This window comes from Sprattus sprattus (assembly GCF_963457725.1).
Source record: "Sprattus sprattus genome assembly, chromosome: 15".
Classification (NCBI taxonomy): domain Eukaryota; kingdom Metazoa; phylum Chordata; class Actinopteri; order Clupeiformes; family Clupeidae; genus Sprattus; species Sprattus sprattus.
In genome coordinates, this window is record NC_137913.1 from 24,346,258 (window position 1) to 24,360,938 (window position 14,681).

Consider the following 14,681-nt stretch of genomic DNA (forward strand, 5'->3'; position numbering starts at 1 on the left):
TCTCTCTCTCTCTCACACACACACACACACAAACACACACGCAGAGTCATTCAGGGTGACAGATTGCCAAGTAGACATTGTGAAGGGGTAGCTGATGTCTGGGGGTGGAGGGGGAGCAGAGGCTACAGTGTGAGAAGCCACACTGCGTCTTGCTCATCTTCTCCTCCGCCTGCACCAGCACTGAACCGAGGCTTATTCACCATTTGACCCGCTCCCTTTCATCACCGCGCCCTCGCCCACTCTGCCTCCGCACACGCTAATACCAGAGGCCTGTCTAGCGCAGGGAGGCCTCCCACAGAGCAAGCCTCATAGTCAGGAGATTGAGCCTGGAGAAGAATAGAACCCATTTCCGTTCAGTCAGTGCGTGGTTTCCTAAGGTCCAGGACCCTCAGTTGGTCTCCATAGAGCTGGTTCAAATGAGAGTGGCAATCATATAGCAGCTTGTTTGAAAATAGCACTTCCACTTGCCATTTTGGCCCTTTCCATCATTCCTAATCACATGATTTAATTTTTTTACTTGCTGAAGATGTCTTTATGACCTTGCTGCCTTAATGTGGCTCTGTAACTTGGTGTGCACAGCACTTTAGAAACCACTTGGTTAGTTGCTGTGGTTGTGCGCTCACTCTCACTCTCTTTCTCTCTCTCTCTCTCTCTCTCTCTCTCTCTCTCTCAGCAAATAAACGATGCCATCTGTACTGCCAGTCCAAGGAGACGGGCGATGTGGCGTATATGAAACAACTGGTGCATGACGGCACGCGCTGCTCCTACAAGGATCCGTACAGCATCTGCGTGCGCGGAGAGTGTGTGGTAAGCCTGCGGGGCCTTTGTTTAAGGTCCTTTCATAGTGGGAGGGAAAGAATATATTTACAACGGTAAATCTTGGCCTCCTTTTAACAGTAACTTCAGTTCGTTCCGCCATTTCTATCCAGCATACTCCAGAAGCTGAAATGATTTGAAACGCTTTGGCTTGAATGTGACTTCAACAGTTGTTGTTGTGTGTGTGTGTGCTCACAAGATCACATCGGTACACTTTGCACACTTTCACAGGATGTGACAGCTGGAAGCAAGAATGTGCTAGCGATAAGGCTCACTCAATCTCTCTCTCTCTCTCTCTCTCTCGATGTCGTGACTGTTTTTTTTTCTAGAAAGTGGGATGCGACCGGGAAATTGGCTCCAACAAGGTTGAGGACAAGTGTGGCGTGTGTGGAGGTGACAACTCACACTGTCGAACTGTGAAAGGAACCTTCACTCGCACCCCTAAAAAAGCCGGTAGGGCCGTTCTTTTTACTTCCTACTAACGCCCCAATCTGCAGCTGCCAAGGAGCAGATAGCATTCATAAACCTGGCATCTCCCTCACTGGCATAGGGATTGGTCCTGCCATTGTGTGCCTATTGATGTTTTCGAATGGGGCGCTACATTTTCGTTCTGTCTCCCATTATGCGCATGTTCCTCTCCCGCCTTCAGAGAAGTAAGGCAAGTGGGTCAGCCTGAAACTGACGTGATGTAATTAACTTTCCCTTGCAAAGCATGAAAGGTAACACCTGCTCAACACCTTGAAGGGTTAAAAAAAAAATGGTGTAGATGTTGGATTTAGTTCACATGCACATGTTGTCTTAACACTTAAATCTGAAGGGAGCTGTATTTCCTGTGTGTGGCAGGAGGCCTGTCTGGTAAACGCTAATGTGCATATTACTGAAATCCTTTACTTCTGCATGTAACACACACTTAGCTCAGAACATGGTGACATAAAGGTATAAGTAATTTTCTGAAAGAATGACTAAGGAATGGAATAAAGCACGTCAGTGTAGCGAAGGTCAGTGGCTAGGGTTGTCAAGCAAACTGGAAAATAAGAGCCAAATGCCATCTGAGAGGATGAGAGAGCACCCAGGATGGAGACAGCAGGCCTCTTTTGTCCTCGGTAATCAGGAAGAACCAAGCCCCCGGAGCACCAGCTGGAGAGAGCACAGGTGCACACAATGGTCTGGGTCAAGGAAGGCCTTGTGTGTGTGTTTGTGTGTGTGTTTGTGTTCGTGAGTGTCTCTGTGTGTCTGTGTTTGTGTGTGTGTGTGTGTCTGTGGGGGGTTGCTGTCCTTTTCTGATTTTAGTCTTTTGTGAACTTGCTCTGCCTGATTGTTGAGTGTTCAAGGAGACTTCTGCTGCATCTTCCTCATTCAGCATCTTTTGAAAGTCTCCCACGTGTGATGACTTTTTGACTGCCTGTTCATCTCTCCTTTCAAAACTGACCCATATCCGCTACCTGTGTTTACACTTGCTTAACACTTGAATCAATTTGCATGAGCAAAAGAGGGTTAAGTTACTGAAATGAAAGTAAACAACCAGCCATCCAACACTGCAACAATCACAAACTAAATATTAGTACAGTTTATTGCTTTCCAAAGCATCCTCAGAGGTCTGCAAAAACAGGTAACCTCGGCAGGTCTCCACTGGCATGAGCCTTCGTCCTCCATTTTGTTCACATGAAAGTAATGCTATATTAGATTAGATTAGATTAGATTCAACTTTATTGTCATTGCACAGAGTACAAAGGCAACTAAATAGCATCTAACCAGAAGTGCAAAAGCAGAAGAGTGCAGAGTATGTGCATATGTATAGTGGTAATATAAAAATAGATAAATGGCATATATATAGTATGATACAAGATATAAGTTGTATGAACAGTAAAAAACATGAGCAGCAATAGTGGTGAATAGTGCAGATGTGATATAGATATATGTAAAGTGCAGGTGAAGTACAGGTGAAGGTGGCAGTAGATGTTATAAATGAGGTAGGAGACATGATAAGATATAAATATGATGAATGTGGATATGGATATGGATATGGGCAACAATTTTAAATAAATAGATAAAGAGCAATTTTAGTGCAAATGTTCAGTGGCTGGAGGGAGGTGTGTGGCAGTCAGGGTAGAGGGGGGAATATAGTCACTGTAGGAAGGAGTGTGAGGGGGATAGCCAGGGGGGCTATCACCGTGGTGCGGAGTTCAGCAGGGTGACAGCCGCAGGGAAGAAGCTGTTCCTGAGCCTGCTGGTCCAGGAACGAAGGGCCCTGTAGCGCCTCCCTGAGGGGAGGAGGGCAAACAGTCTGTGGTTGGGATTGGAGCTGTCCTTCTCGATGATGCGCGCCTTCCGCAGACATCTTTTGCGCTGGACAGCCTCGATGGTGGGGAGTGGGGAACCAACGATGCGCTGGGCAGTTTTCACTACCCTCTGGAGTGTTTTGCGGTCCGCAACAGTGCGGCTGCCATACCATACTGAGAGGCAGTTGTTGAGGATGCTCTCAATGGTGCAGCGGTAGAAGTTCACCAGAATCTGAGGAGACAGATGGACCTCCTTAAATCTCCTCAGGAAGAAGAGACGCTGGTGAGGTGTTAAGGGTCCAAGAGAGGTCCTTGGAGATGTGGACACCCAGGAATTTAAAGCTGGCGACACGCTCCACCTCTGTCCCGTTGATACAGAGGTGTACAGGGGTGTGTGCGCCACCTTTGGTCCTCCTGAAGTCCACAATGAGTTATTTTGTCTTTTTGTGTTAAGAGCCAGGTTGTTGTTGGCACACCACTCTGCCAGGTGCTGGACCTCTTTCCTGTAGGCCGTCTCATCGTTGTTGCTGATGAGGCCAATCACCGTTGTGTCGTCTACAAACTTTACAATGGTATTAGAACCATGTACAGCTGTACAGTCGTAGGTGAAGAGGGAGTACAGGAAGCACGCAGCTCTGTGGTACACTAGTGTTCAGGATGAGGGTTGAGAAGGTGTTGTTGTCTAACCTGACGGACTGGGGTCTGTTGGTTAGGAAGTCCAGAATCCAGCTACTGAGGGAGTTTTGTGATTAGTTTGGAGGGAATTATGGTGTAAACAAGGAGCTGAAGTCTATTAACAGCAGTCTCGCATAGTTGTTACTGTTGTCCAGGTGGGAAAGGGCGGAGTGTAGTGCGGTGTAGATGGCATCCTCCGTGCACCTATTCTGGCGGTAGGCGAATTGGAGGGGGTCCAGTGTGGTTGGTAGACATGTTTTGAGACATAAAACCTGTTAAGCTCATCAGGGAATAATGCTTCGTCAGTTTCGGGGGAGGTGTTGATGGGTCTATAGTCCGTTATGGCCTGAATGCCTTGCCACATGTGGCGGGGGTCGGAGTTGTTTTTTTTTAGAGCTCATCAACCTTTTTGATGCCCCTCTTCAAGTCGGCACTGGATGAACTGAAGGCCTGGGTGTCACCTGATCTGAAAGCAATATCACGTGCCTTCAGCAAAAGGCGGACCTCCCTCTTCATCCATGGCTTCTGATTAGGGAGTGTGGTGATTTGTTTGAGGGTTGTGACACTGTTGAAGTTGGTGTTGATAAAGTCCAGTACAGACGAGGCGTAGGCGTTAATCTCGTGTGGGAGTCCAGTGTGGCCTGGGTGGCAAACACACTCCAGTCTGTGTGTTCAATCCGTTGCTGTAGTGCAGAGTCTGCTCCCTCTGGCCACACTTTAACTGTCCTCACTGTGGGTTTCACACGTTTGATGAGTGGTGTGTATTTCGGGAGAAGAAACAAAGAGAGGTGGTCAGACTGTCCTAGGTGGGGGAGGGGGGTAGCTTTGTAAGCATCAGCCATGTTAGTATAGACATGGTCCAAAGTCTCCTCTCGTGGGACAGGAGACGTGTTGATGAAATTTGGGGAGCACAGTCATACATATCATTAAAAGGCAGACAACTAAGTTCATCGCATTCTCAATGATGTACGTGTGTCAATGAAAAGGGAATATTCAACCTGCCTGTTTACGTTGGATGTTTAGTTGTCACATTGGCAGATATTTCCACATATAAATGAGACTCGAAACGGATCTGAGAATATCCAATTCCATGTGTTTTACATAATACATATCGGATTTGTGCCACATGTGAGCAACAAACCTGAATTAGGTCACTTTTACCAGGCAGTATAAACACAGTCTAAATAAGGGTATGTACAGCATGAGGGACTAGACCTATGGATTCCCATTGCATTACATAAGTGGTGTTGTTGAAGGCTGAAGTAGAGGGGTGGGGTGGGGTGTGCGATAACTTACACCCTGTATTGACCCCGCTCCAGTGAAGAGCAGGCACTAAGTACACTTACAATGCCAAATGGCTGTAGGTGGTCAAAGGGAGTAAGGACGTGTCTTGTGAAGCACACCCTCTAAAAACAATGTAATCTCCTCACTGACCAGTCAGAGCACTGGCTAATTCAAATAATTAAAGCATTATGCAAATGGTGCTTTCACTAATAAAAAGATGATTTAATTAGGTGATTTTTGTACTGTGTGTTTGTTTTGTCATCTATCCATAGGAGTATAGGTGTGTGTGTGTGTGTGTGTGTGTGTGTGTGTGTGTGTGTGTGTGTGTGTGTGTGTGTGTGTGTGTGTGTGTGTGTGTGTGTGTGTGTGGCAATTCTATGCCCAGAGAGCAAGGAACATACTGTTCTCAGTCTTATTAACCCCTCAACATACATCTCTTCATTTGAATGCAAACAGGGTCTGCTACGCAATTAAGCATTAACGCTAATTTATGCATTCAGGCTGACACATTCGCCGAACCCTCATGGACGTGCTGGAGACGCTTACTACCCAGTCACACTCTAACTAAATTAATTTTCCTCCGCTCTGCCACGAGAAGTAAATGACGGTTCAAGTTCGCAAAAAGATACAATGATGTAGAGTTTCTAATTAGCCAAGGCACGCCTCTGAAAGCAGGATTCTTTTTATCTATTTATTTATAACGTATTTTTAATTGCTCATTTATTTTGAGGCGAGGTACAAGGGATCATTGTGAATGCCCTATCTGTAGGCCAGTGCCGTGCTTGTGTCATTGGGTTTCTTCTTTGGCCAAATTGGCCTCTATTATGGCGGCGGCTCTATTATCTGGGGAATGCTTTGGACAATTGAATGTCTAGCACACACACAGATGGCAGGATCGATGCTCCAGTGAAAGATGTTTTTTTTGTGTGTTTGTTTTGTTGACTCTGCCCTACCTGTATGGTTGTTATTATGTCTCCAGAATGTTTTTTGTGCTGTTATCTTGGATGTTTTCCTAAAGCGTGTGTGAGGTGATTTCTTTTTTGGCAAGCGCATCATAATTTCATTAACTTCATCATGAGTGATTGTGTTTGTGTGTGTGTGTGTGTGTGTGGAGTGCATTTTAAATGACTGACTCATAGCATGAAACCAAAACAAGCTTCATCTCTAACTGTCTCTTTTTGTTAATCCACACCACTCACTCTCTTAACAGGAAAACAGTTAAGCAAGAGATGCCAAAAAGAAATCCCTTTGTTGGAGAACGCAATATGCAAGTATCCGGTGTTATCTAATCTTTCTTTTCCCCCCTCATTTTGTAATGCTCTCTTTCCATCGACTATCAGTGTGTGACACTTTCACTTAAGCATGCAACACCACTGAGGTTCAAAAGAATCTCTGATACTTACAATCAAAACACACTTACTCCACTCACAAATACTACTTGCTGTATTTTCTTTATAGTTGATACATTGTTACAGTTTATTTTTTAATCAGAAATAACCATACAGAGAAACATTGGACTCTTTCTATCTCTCTCACTCTCTATCTATCTCTCCCTCGCACACTAGCACACCCGCACACTCACACACACAAACACACACAAACAAACACACACACACGCACGCACGCACGCACACACACACACACACACACACGCACACGCACACGCACACAAACACACACACACACACACACACACACCTACACATATAAAGAGGCACACAAGTCTCAATACTGTGTGGCCTTAGTTAAAACCGGACTAGACGGCTCTGTCCCTCTCAGGGAATGGCTGTAATGATCACACATCAGGGCGCTGAGGGTTATAGTGGTCCAAATTCACCACTGAAACACCTCTCCCCAGCAGACATTTATGCACATTCACTGTCCCTTCACACACTTAAAAAAAGGACACACTTTCAAATCTGCTGATAGCTCTAAAAGTGTGCATTTCAAAACCATTGAAAAGACAGCATTACAAAAAAAAAAAAAAAACATAACAAAGGCATTTCTCCATCTGAAGGGAAGACGAGAGGAGCGTTCTCATTGCCGAAGGGAGCACGGCACGTGTTCCTGAACGAGAGCGAGGATTTTAGGAATGTGCTTGGTGAGTCTGGGGTTTGCAGAGCGGTGGACATCCGAGGTAGACAGAAGGAGGCAGCTTTGCAGCTCTAGTACCGCTGTACCACAATGCTCTTGTCATTGTTGTTTTTCTTTTTTCTTTTATACTCCATGGGTTCTGCCATCCTGCTTTGAATCACCCAAATGGCCTTGTATTGTATTTGGTCATTTGGTGCATCTATTCAATGCAACTGGCTGGCAAACCTGTCAAGTTGTTGTTTACCACAGGACTTTCTCTCCTTAGTAGGATTGTGGAGCCGATAACATAGATTCTCATGTAATGTCTCACGCTTGGTAGTTAGAGCAAAGCGAAAGAGCCTTTCGATTAGAGGAGGATGTCCACCTCTGCAAAGCAAGCAAAACAAACGTACTCGTTCCTGCTCACTAACTGCCTCTATCTATTATCTCTCCCAAACCCTCTTTTGCTTCTGCTGCCGCCACACACACGCGCAAAAAGGTTACCTTAAGATGTTTCTCATCCCTCCTGGGGCTAGACATGTGGTCATTCAAGAACATGAGGCCTCCCCTCAAATTCTTGGTAAGTGGCAATGCACTGAGAGAGTTGGCATGCTCATGCATACACATCTGACAATATATATATATATATATATAGATCAAAGTAGTGTGTGTGTGTGTGTGTGTGTGTGTGTATATATACAGTATATATATATATATATATATATATATGTGTGTGTGTGTGTGTGTGTATATACTATATATATGTATATATTTTTATGTAAACAGACATGAATAGAAGACAAGATTGTATGATATGATCTTTAGGATATGACAAGATGATATGACCTTGTGTTGGGTTTTAATGCATGTTATTATGGTTGTGAGGTTTTATGCATGTGATTGTGGTTCACCATCCTGCAGTTTTGGAACATGGATTGATTGGACATCAAAATGTAAATATGTGCCAATGACCAAATTATGTCATATCTTCCCCATCACAAACATTATAATTTCTTTAATAATGGATAATCGCTAAAACCAGATTATCATAATCTCTATTTCCCCATCCTTAAACCCAAGAACTTTTTTAGGGGTCTTACATGATTAATTAGCACAAGTATACGATATGATATCAATTACGATAACGGCCTCCCTCTTGTCAGACATCAACTCCAATCCCCGTACTATGCAGCGTACCACACAGGCTGAAAAGCAGCAGTTTTCATTTGCAGCATCTTGGATTTGCTGCTTGGGATTGGGAGGCTCATTTAAAGGGGGTCATTCAGGTGATAATTAGGTATCGTAATTAATGCTAATTGTATAATCATTAGCATAATAGCCTATAATAGCTCTATAATAGTCGTATGGTTCATGTGTTGTAAATATCCATCAAGAGCCCCCTATGCCGAGTCCAATCAAGCTCTGGTTTTAGTGGACATGGTAAACAAGGCTTGAATGTAAATACCACCCTCACTGTAAATATGCAGTAGGTCATGATCCTATTCTAGTCACAGGATCGCTTGACGGCGAATACAATTGTCACAGGTGAGACCATTCCAGGTCTGTTTGGAAGATTTAGACGACTCAAACCATTTACACCTCTGCTGCTTAAAGCTCTAATGTTGCTCTAGACACTTAATGGACGTGCTTTACAGGTATATGGTAGTGTAACTCTTCAGGCTTCTGTAGAGGTTAGGCACAGTGCACTCATTATCATGTCTTGTCATAATTTGTGGAAAAGTGATGGATGTCCATGGTGATGTGTTTGACATGCTGGCACATTTGAACTAGCGACTGCCCACGGCACACAGTCAAATGCTCAACTGTTCTCTGTCATGCTTTGCGCACACACACACGTCGGCATTCATCAGAGTCTGTTGACATCATGAATGTCACAATGTCCTTGTGTTGCTTTGGCATAATCAAAAGATAATACGTTTTGTGTCGTCTCAAACAGATGGGTGGGTTAAAGTTCCATCACTTACATTTTTATATGGCTTTGGCAATTATTCATTCTGGGCTGTAGGGGTAGGGCTAATGCATAGAGATGGACTTTGAATTCTGTGATCTTGAATCTCTAACAAATTATTGGTTCTAGCCATCAAGAACCAGGCCACAGGGCATTACATTCTCAATGGCAAAGGCGAGGAGGCGAGATCACGGACGTTCATTGACCTCGGCGTGGAATGGAACTACATCATTGAGGATGACGTGGAGACGCTGCATACTGAGGGGCCTCTGCACGATGCTGTTGTCGTCCTGGTAACAACTTATTTAATGATTATAATTAGCCTTTAAGCAGGTTTTGAAGATATGGAATAAAAGTATTGCTTAGCAACACCCGTCGATACATACCATTTCACTTTTTTTTTTAGTTTTTTTGCTGATGGCACTATCAGGTCAATTCAGATAAAAATGTGTACAACTGGTGCTTTATGTTCTAGAAGACCACAGGCTAGAGAATACTAATATAAATAAGAATATTAATAAACCATCATAACAATATAAACTTGTGGGAGGTTAGGTGGAGAAAGTCAGGTTTAAGGTCTGTGTACTTTGGTCATTAAGATTCTTTTGTAAAATGTCTCTGGTTACCTGGCAGATGCTTTTCTGTCTGAACTTCATCAAATGAAGGAGAAAAGAGATAGTTGCAAAGAAAAAGAAATAAAAGCTCCGGACTGAAGTTGACTATTAGGTTTCACAGCGTGAAATGGTCTTGCACTTGAAGGCATGCCCTATATTCTTGATTCAGCTGAATAATGGAAGAGGACTACGCCAAGCCATTCCGTCTCTCCCCATACCCCGTTCACAGGGGAAACACACTTGCCTATGCCAGGCTAGTTGGAAGTGTTTTTCTAGAGGCTGAATTTGTACAGCTTCTTATGGCTGAGCTTGGGAGATAGTCTTTCTTTATTTTTATCATACTTATGGTTAGAACCATAAGCCTAATTTGCATAGAAATATCACTGTTTATCCGGCTTGTCATACACCATGTATTATGTAGAAAAATATACACATAATTGTAAACATAAATTGATTTTTTTTACAGTGGATTACAAATGGAGACGTGAAATGCAAGGCCCTTCAGGCTCATATAGAGTTGGAATCACCACAGGAGTCCCCCTGCCCACTCTCCCAATAGGATGACAGTTTTACTGTTCAACTGGACAGTGGTAAAATAGGCTGAAAACCCTCAAAATACTGACCTGCTGAAGTTGTAAAGAGGAAAAAAACACATTTATATGCAGAATGATGCAGCATGAACACCTGATGACATTAATTCAGTACATGTGTATGTCCATCACTAGATGTAAATAGAAATGCTGAAAATCAATTGTTGTTCTGAACAGCAGTGAGCCGTATCTGAGTTCACCAAATCAATGCAGAGAGTAATCAGGTTAGACATGGATTTGTAAATGAAAAAAAAATGGGTTGCACTAATTATAGTGGTTGAGAGGTATAGAATTGCTAAAGGCATTGATTATTTTTACCTCAATAACAATATGATCAATGTCATTTTGTTAATGAACTTAAGCAGTCATGGCTCCAGTGGACACGTTTCCATTTACAATAAATATAGACTGAAAGATAGGCCTCTATGGACGACTTACTCAAGCCAAGTTTACACGGAGCCGAGTTTGTCTGCGTCCGAAATGAAACTAATACTGATAGCGCTATCGCTAAGACGAACACTCTCTATCCGCACATGGTAGCTGCAACAATTCGAATCGGGGGTAGAAAGTGAGTAGATTTGAATCTGTACGGGGGATGGTGTTCGTGTACACGGATTCACGCAACCTGATGATGTAATTGTCCCACGTGATTGCATCGCGACCTCAGGCTGAACCCCTATTCACTTCATAACAGAAACAACAATTTAAATGTATGACGTGGCTCCTTTTTTTGTGACTTACCTTTTTCTACTGTGCTTAGTTGTTTCTATTGGGATAGTGTGCTGCTCTACCTACATGTGGATAGTTTTTCGTGGTCTTACTTAGCCACGTAATTTTTGAGACCAGCCAAAACACCTGACACAACCGGCATTATTTAATAACTGAATGGGTTGCCCTGGCGCAGCGAGTGAGGCAGCCGAGTGCAGAAGCTTTCCAGCTTTAAAAAAAAAAGAAGATTTCTTTCCTTTTACCTTGCTGCTATTAAACGTGAATTTTGCTAACTGCATTAATACAAGTGTATCTTCCATCTACCTAAGTTGATGTGGTTAGGAAAGGGATGATATTGACAAGCCACAATTTGATCTATCTGTTTAATCTATTTGCATTAGACCATTGTACAAAACCGCTTTTTGAAAGTGTCAGCAATAGCCTATATGAGCAAATCTGACGTATAAATATTTGTATTATAGACGGAAGGTTTCAAAACGTTCTATAATAAAGATGAATGCTAAGTTAGCTCTTGTCCTTTCAGACAGTGATAGCATTGTAAACCATGAAACATCAAGGATCCACACCACTTGTATTGTGGTCTCTCGTACTCAAGCACACTCTCAATGAGACAACTCACAGACATGTTGCACATTGCTTTACAAACTCTTAATTATAAATAGAAAATATATTTCATTTTCGCATAACCTATAGTCTGCTCTGACCACTGATTTTATTAACCACCATAATGTATTACTGTGCAGATTAAACGTAGGCTATGCGGCTAGGCTAAACGTTGCTAATTGGAGCTGACGGCTGTCTTCATTTGCAAAGATCCTTTGCAAGACAACTACGGTGCGACATCATAAAGTGGCTCAGCACAAAATTCTGATTAAAAAAAACTATGGCAATGATTCCTCTCTTTAAGACTGTACTGTTTTGTCTGTACTGTAGCAGTTTTTTGGATTTTGTTGTTTTCTTTATATAGGGCCATTAACAATAGAAGTTGTCTCAAAGTCCTTCATAGAGCCCAAAGTCTGAACCCAAGGCCTAACAGGAAACAGTCTGTCCATTTGCCCTTGAACATCAAATTCAGGCTTCACATTCAAATGGATTCTCAAACAACATTAGAAGAATCCCTCCAAGTTAAAAACATCAATTAGGGGTGCAGAAATCTGGGTGTAAGACTATGCAAATATCTTCATTTACCATCCATGAATCTATTTCCTTAATTAAAGCTTCTGGCCTGTGATGTTGTCTGCCTTTGTTTAAAGATAATACCCAAGGACAACGAGACAAGGTCCACACTAATGTACAAATACATCATCCACGAAGACTCTGTGCCTGTCAACAACAACAATGTCATTCAGGAAGACACGTACGAGTGGGCCCTGAAGAGTTGGTCCCAGTGTTCAAGACCTTGTGCAGGAGGTGTGTTCTTCTTTATTCTCGTCAACACTTAACCATCTAGCATGTCTCTGTAGGAGAAATCATTTCATTTTCATTTAAGCGACATTTCTATACAGGGTTCCAGTATACCAAATATGGCTGCCGGAAAAAGGGGGATAACAAGATGGTTCACCGTAGCTACTGTGATGTCAGCAAGAAACCCAAGCCAATTCGGAGGATGTGTAACCTGCAAGACTGCACGCAGCCTCAGTGAGTATAGGCAACCAGGCTAATAGATTTTATCATATCATGCAATACCCTTTTTTTTTTTTTTTTACTGAAATGGTTATACAGCACTAGTTTTCCCCCCCTCATTTTCTCTCTTTCCTCAAAAATCAATGGATAGGCAGAGCCATTGATGTGTAAGTATATGACCTTCCAGTGTGCGGCTGCATAGACTAATTGTGCATGTCCTGAAAAAGTTAAGAAAATGAAAGTTCCCCTATTTCCGGTGGTTAACCTTCACAGGAACAGTTTGCACAGTGCTATTTACACAATCTATCCACGATTACATCTTCCACCGCATGAAAAAGCACTTGCCTTAATGTTATGCAGACCCGGTAAGGAACGATTAGTGTTTGTGTTTTGCGAGCCACAGAAGTCCTCTCTGCTGGGTGAATTAGTCTGGGGATTGAACGAGTCATTGGGGATTAGTCTCACAGCGAGTCAGTTTTCTCAGCGGTGATACATATTTGGCTGGAGACCAATGTTCTTGTGGTAAATATCCAGTGTATAATCCCATACAGTAATTCATGGTTTTGATGTTCTTGCTTTCTGTGTGTGTGTGTGTGTGTTTGCATATGCCTGTGTCTTTCTATAATAGCTTTTCACATTTCTATGCGATTGCTGAGTTTAGTTTGTGACTGGAGACAATTGTCATAAAAGATGTTCATAACTCAATAGAACCTGCTGGAGAACCTGGTGAAGCTAATCACTGCTGCTGAAACTATTGAACTCCACTTTTGTTTTGGGATGTCAAGACTACAATTGTGTGTGTGTGCCAAACAAAAGCCTAAGGACCATCCATCAGACTCAAAATGTTTCACAGTCAAGCACCATGCTATGACAGATATAATTGTACCTGCCATCACAGGCACACGCTGGCTTGGGACACACACCAAATAAATCTCTCTAGGCTCACCATGTGATTATTCACCCTTCTTGACAAGCAGTGCTGAGTTTTTGCAGGCGCACTGTTCCAGTCAAATTCTTCATGACAGGGAAAAAAACATCCCCATTAGTTTCACCCTGTGTGTGACCATGAAGAACAACACAGAGCTGCGTGTCCTCAGTACCACATTGCTGTAGTTCAGATCAAATACCCCAGGTCTTGCTTGTGGTATTGTCAAAGACTATGTCCAGGGTCTTAGACACTTATCACCAGTTGATTGTTACTTTTCAAATGATGTCAGGTACTTTTGGTCAGCTGTCTCAGCTTTCTCAGAGCTCTGCTCCTCAGATCATTTCCAATATTGATGGACAAAGGAACTGATGTTTTTATATAGCCATGTATCCCTTCATTAGTAGGGGCTTCAGGGCACAAACAAGACAAATGAGACAGCACTAGAGATACATCTGCATATGGCAGTTATTAGATCTGTGTTTTGTTAAAATATTTGAGAGGCTAAACTGTACAGACCCATCACACAGCCCTCCGTATTTTCTCAACAGGTGGTTTCCCTGAGGGCAAGGGAAAGCATAAGTGGTGAAAAAGCCTCTCTTTTGAATGGCAATGGCCAACATAAACTGCCTTTTATTCCATTCTGCCTTCAGGTCGCTGAGAACTGGAACTGCGCGAAAAAAATATTCTAAGCATTCATGGGGCCTTTCAGTCCTTTTGTAAAGATAAAATATTCCAGATATCTGGTGGCAAGAATGCCCTTAGATTTTGACTTTTTTTTTCCCCCCGTTTGCTGCAGATGGATTGCGGAGGACTGGGAGCACTGCACCAAAACCTGCGGCAGCCTCGGCTACCAGATCCGCACCGTGCGCTGCGTGCAGTTCCTCCACGAAGGCACCAACCGCTCCGTACACAGCAAGTACTGCAGTGGGGAGAAGCCTGAGAGCAGGAGGCCCTGTAACAGAGTGCCCTGCGTGGCCCCCTGGAGGACAGGACCCTGGTCTGAGGTAAGCTCAGAGGAAAAGGAGCGCCGGTCTAATACACTGGATCAGTATTGGTGCTCATGCAGAACATATGAACTGGATCTGGTATTGACAAAGAGTA

General features: G+C 43.2%; 1 protein-coding gene across 1 annotated transcript in view; it reads left to right on the plus strand.

The window, feature by feature from the left end:
• The window catches only part of adamts3 (ADAM metallopeptidase with thrombospondin type 1 motif, 3), a gene marked incomplete at both ends in the record, with an annotated part of 67,316 nt that overhangs the window by 47,555 nt on the left and 5,080 nt on the right, over positions 1 to 14,681 (plus strand). Inside the window, 9 exons of the mRNA XM_080852754.1 lie at positions 674 to 807; positions 1,146 to 1,269; positions 6,265 to 6,326; positions 7,077 to 7,155; positions 7,627 to 7,707; positions 9,226 to 9,389; positions 12,283 to 12,439; positions 12,535 to 12,667; positions 14,377 to 14,584. Coding sequence (XP_080708880.1) covers positions 674 to 807; positions 1,146 to 1,269; positions 6,265 to 6,326; positions 7,077 to 7,155; positions 7,627 to 7,707; positions 9,226 to 9,389; positions 12,283 to 12,439; positions 12,535 to 12,667; positions 14,377 to 14,584 — 1,142 coding nt within the window. The remainder of the gene's footprint in view (positions 1 to 673; positions 808 to 1,145; positions 1,270 to 6,264; positions 6,327 to 7,076; positions 7,156 to 7,626; positions 7,708 to 9,225; positions 9,390 to 12,282; positions 12,440 to 12,534; positions 12,668 to 14,376; positions 14,585 to 14,681) is intronic.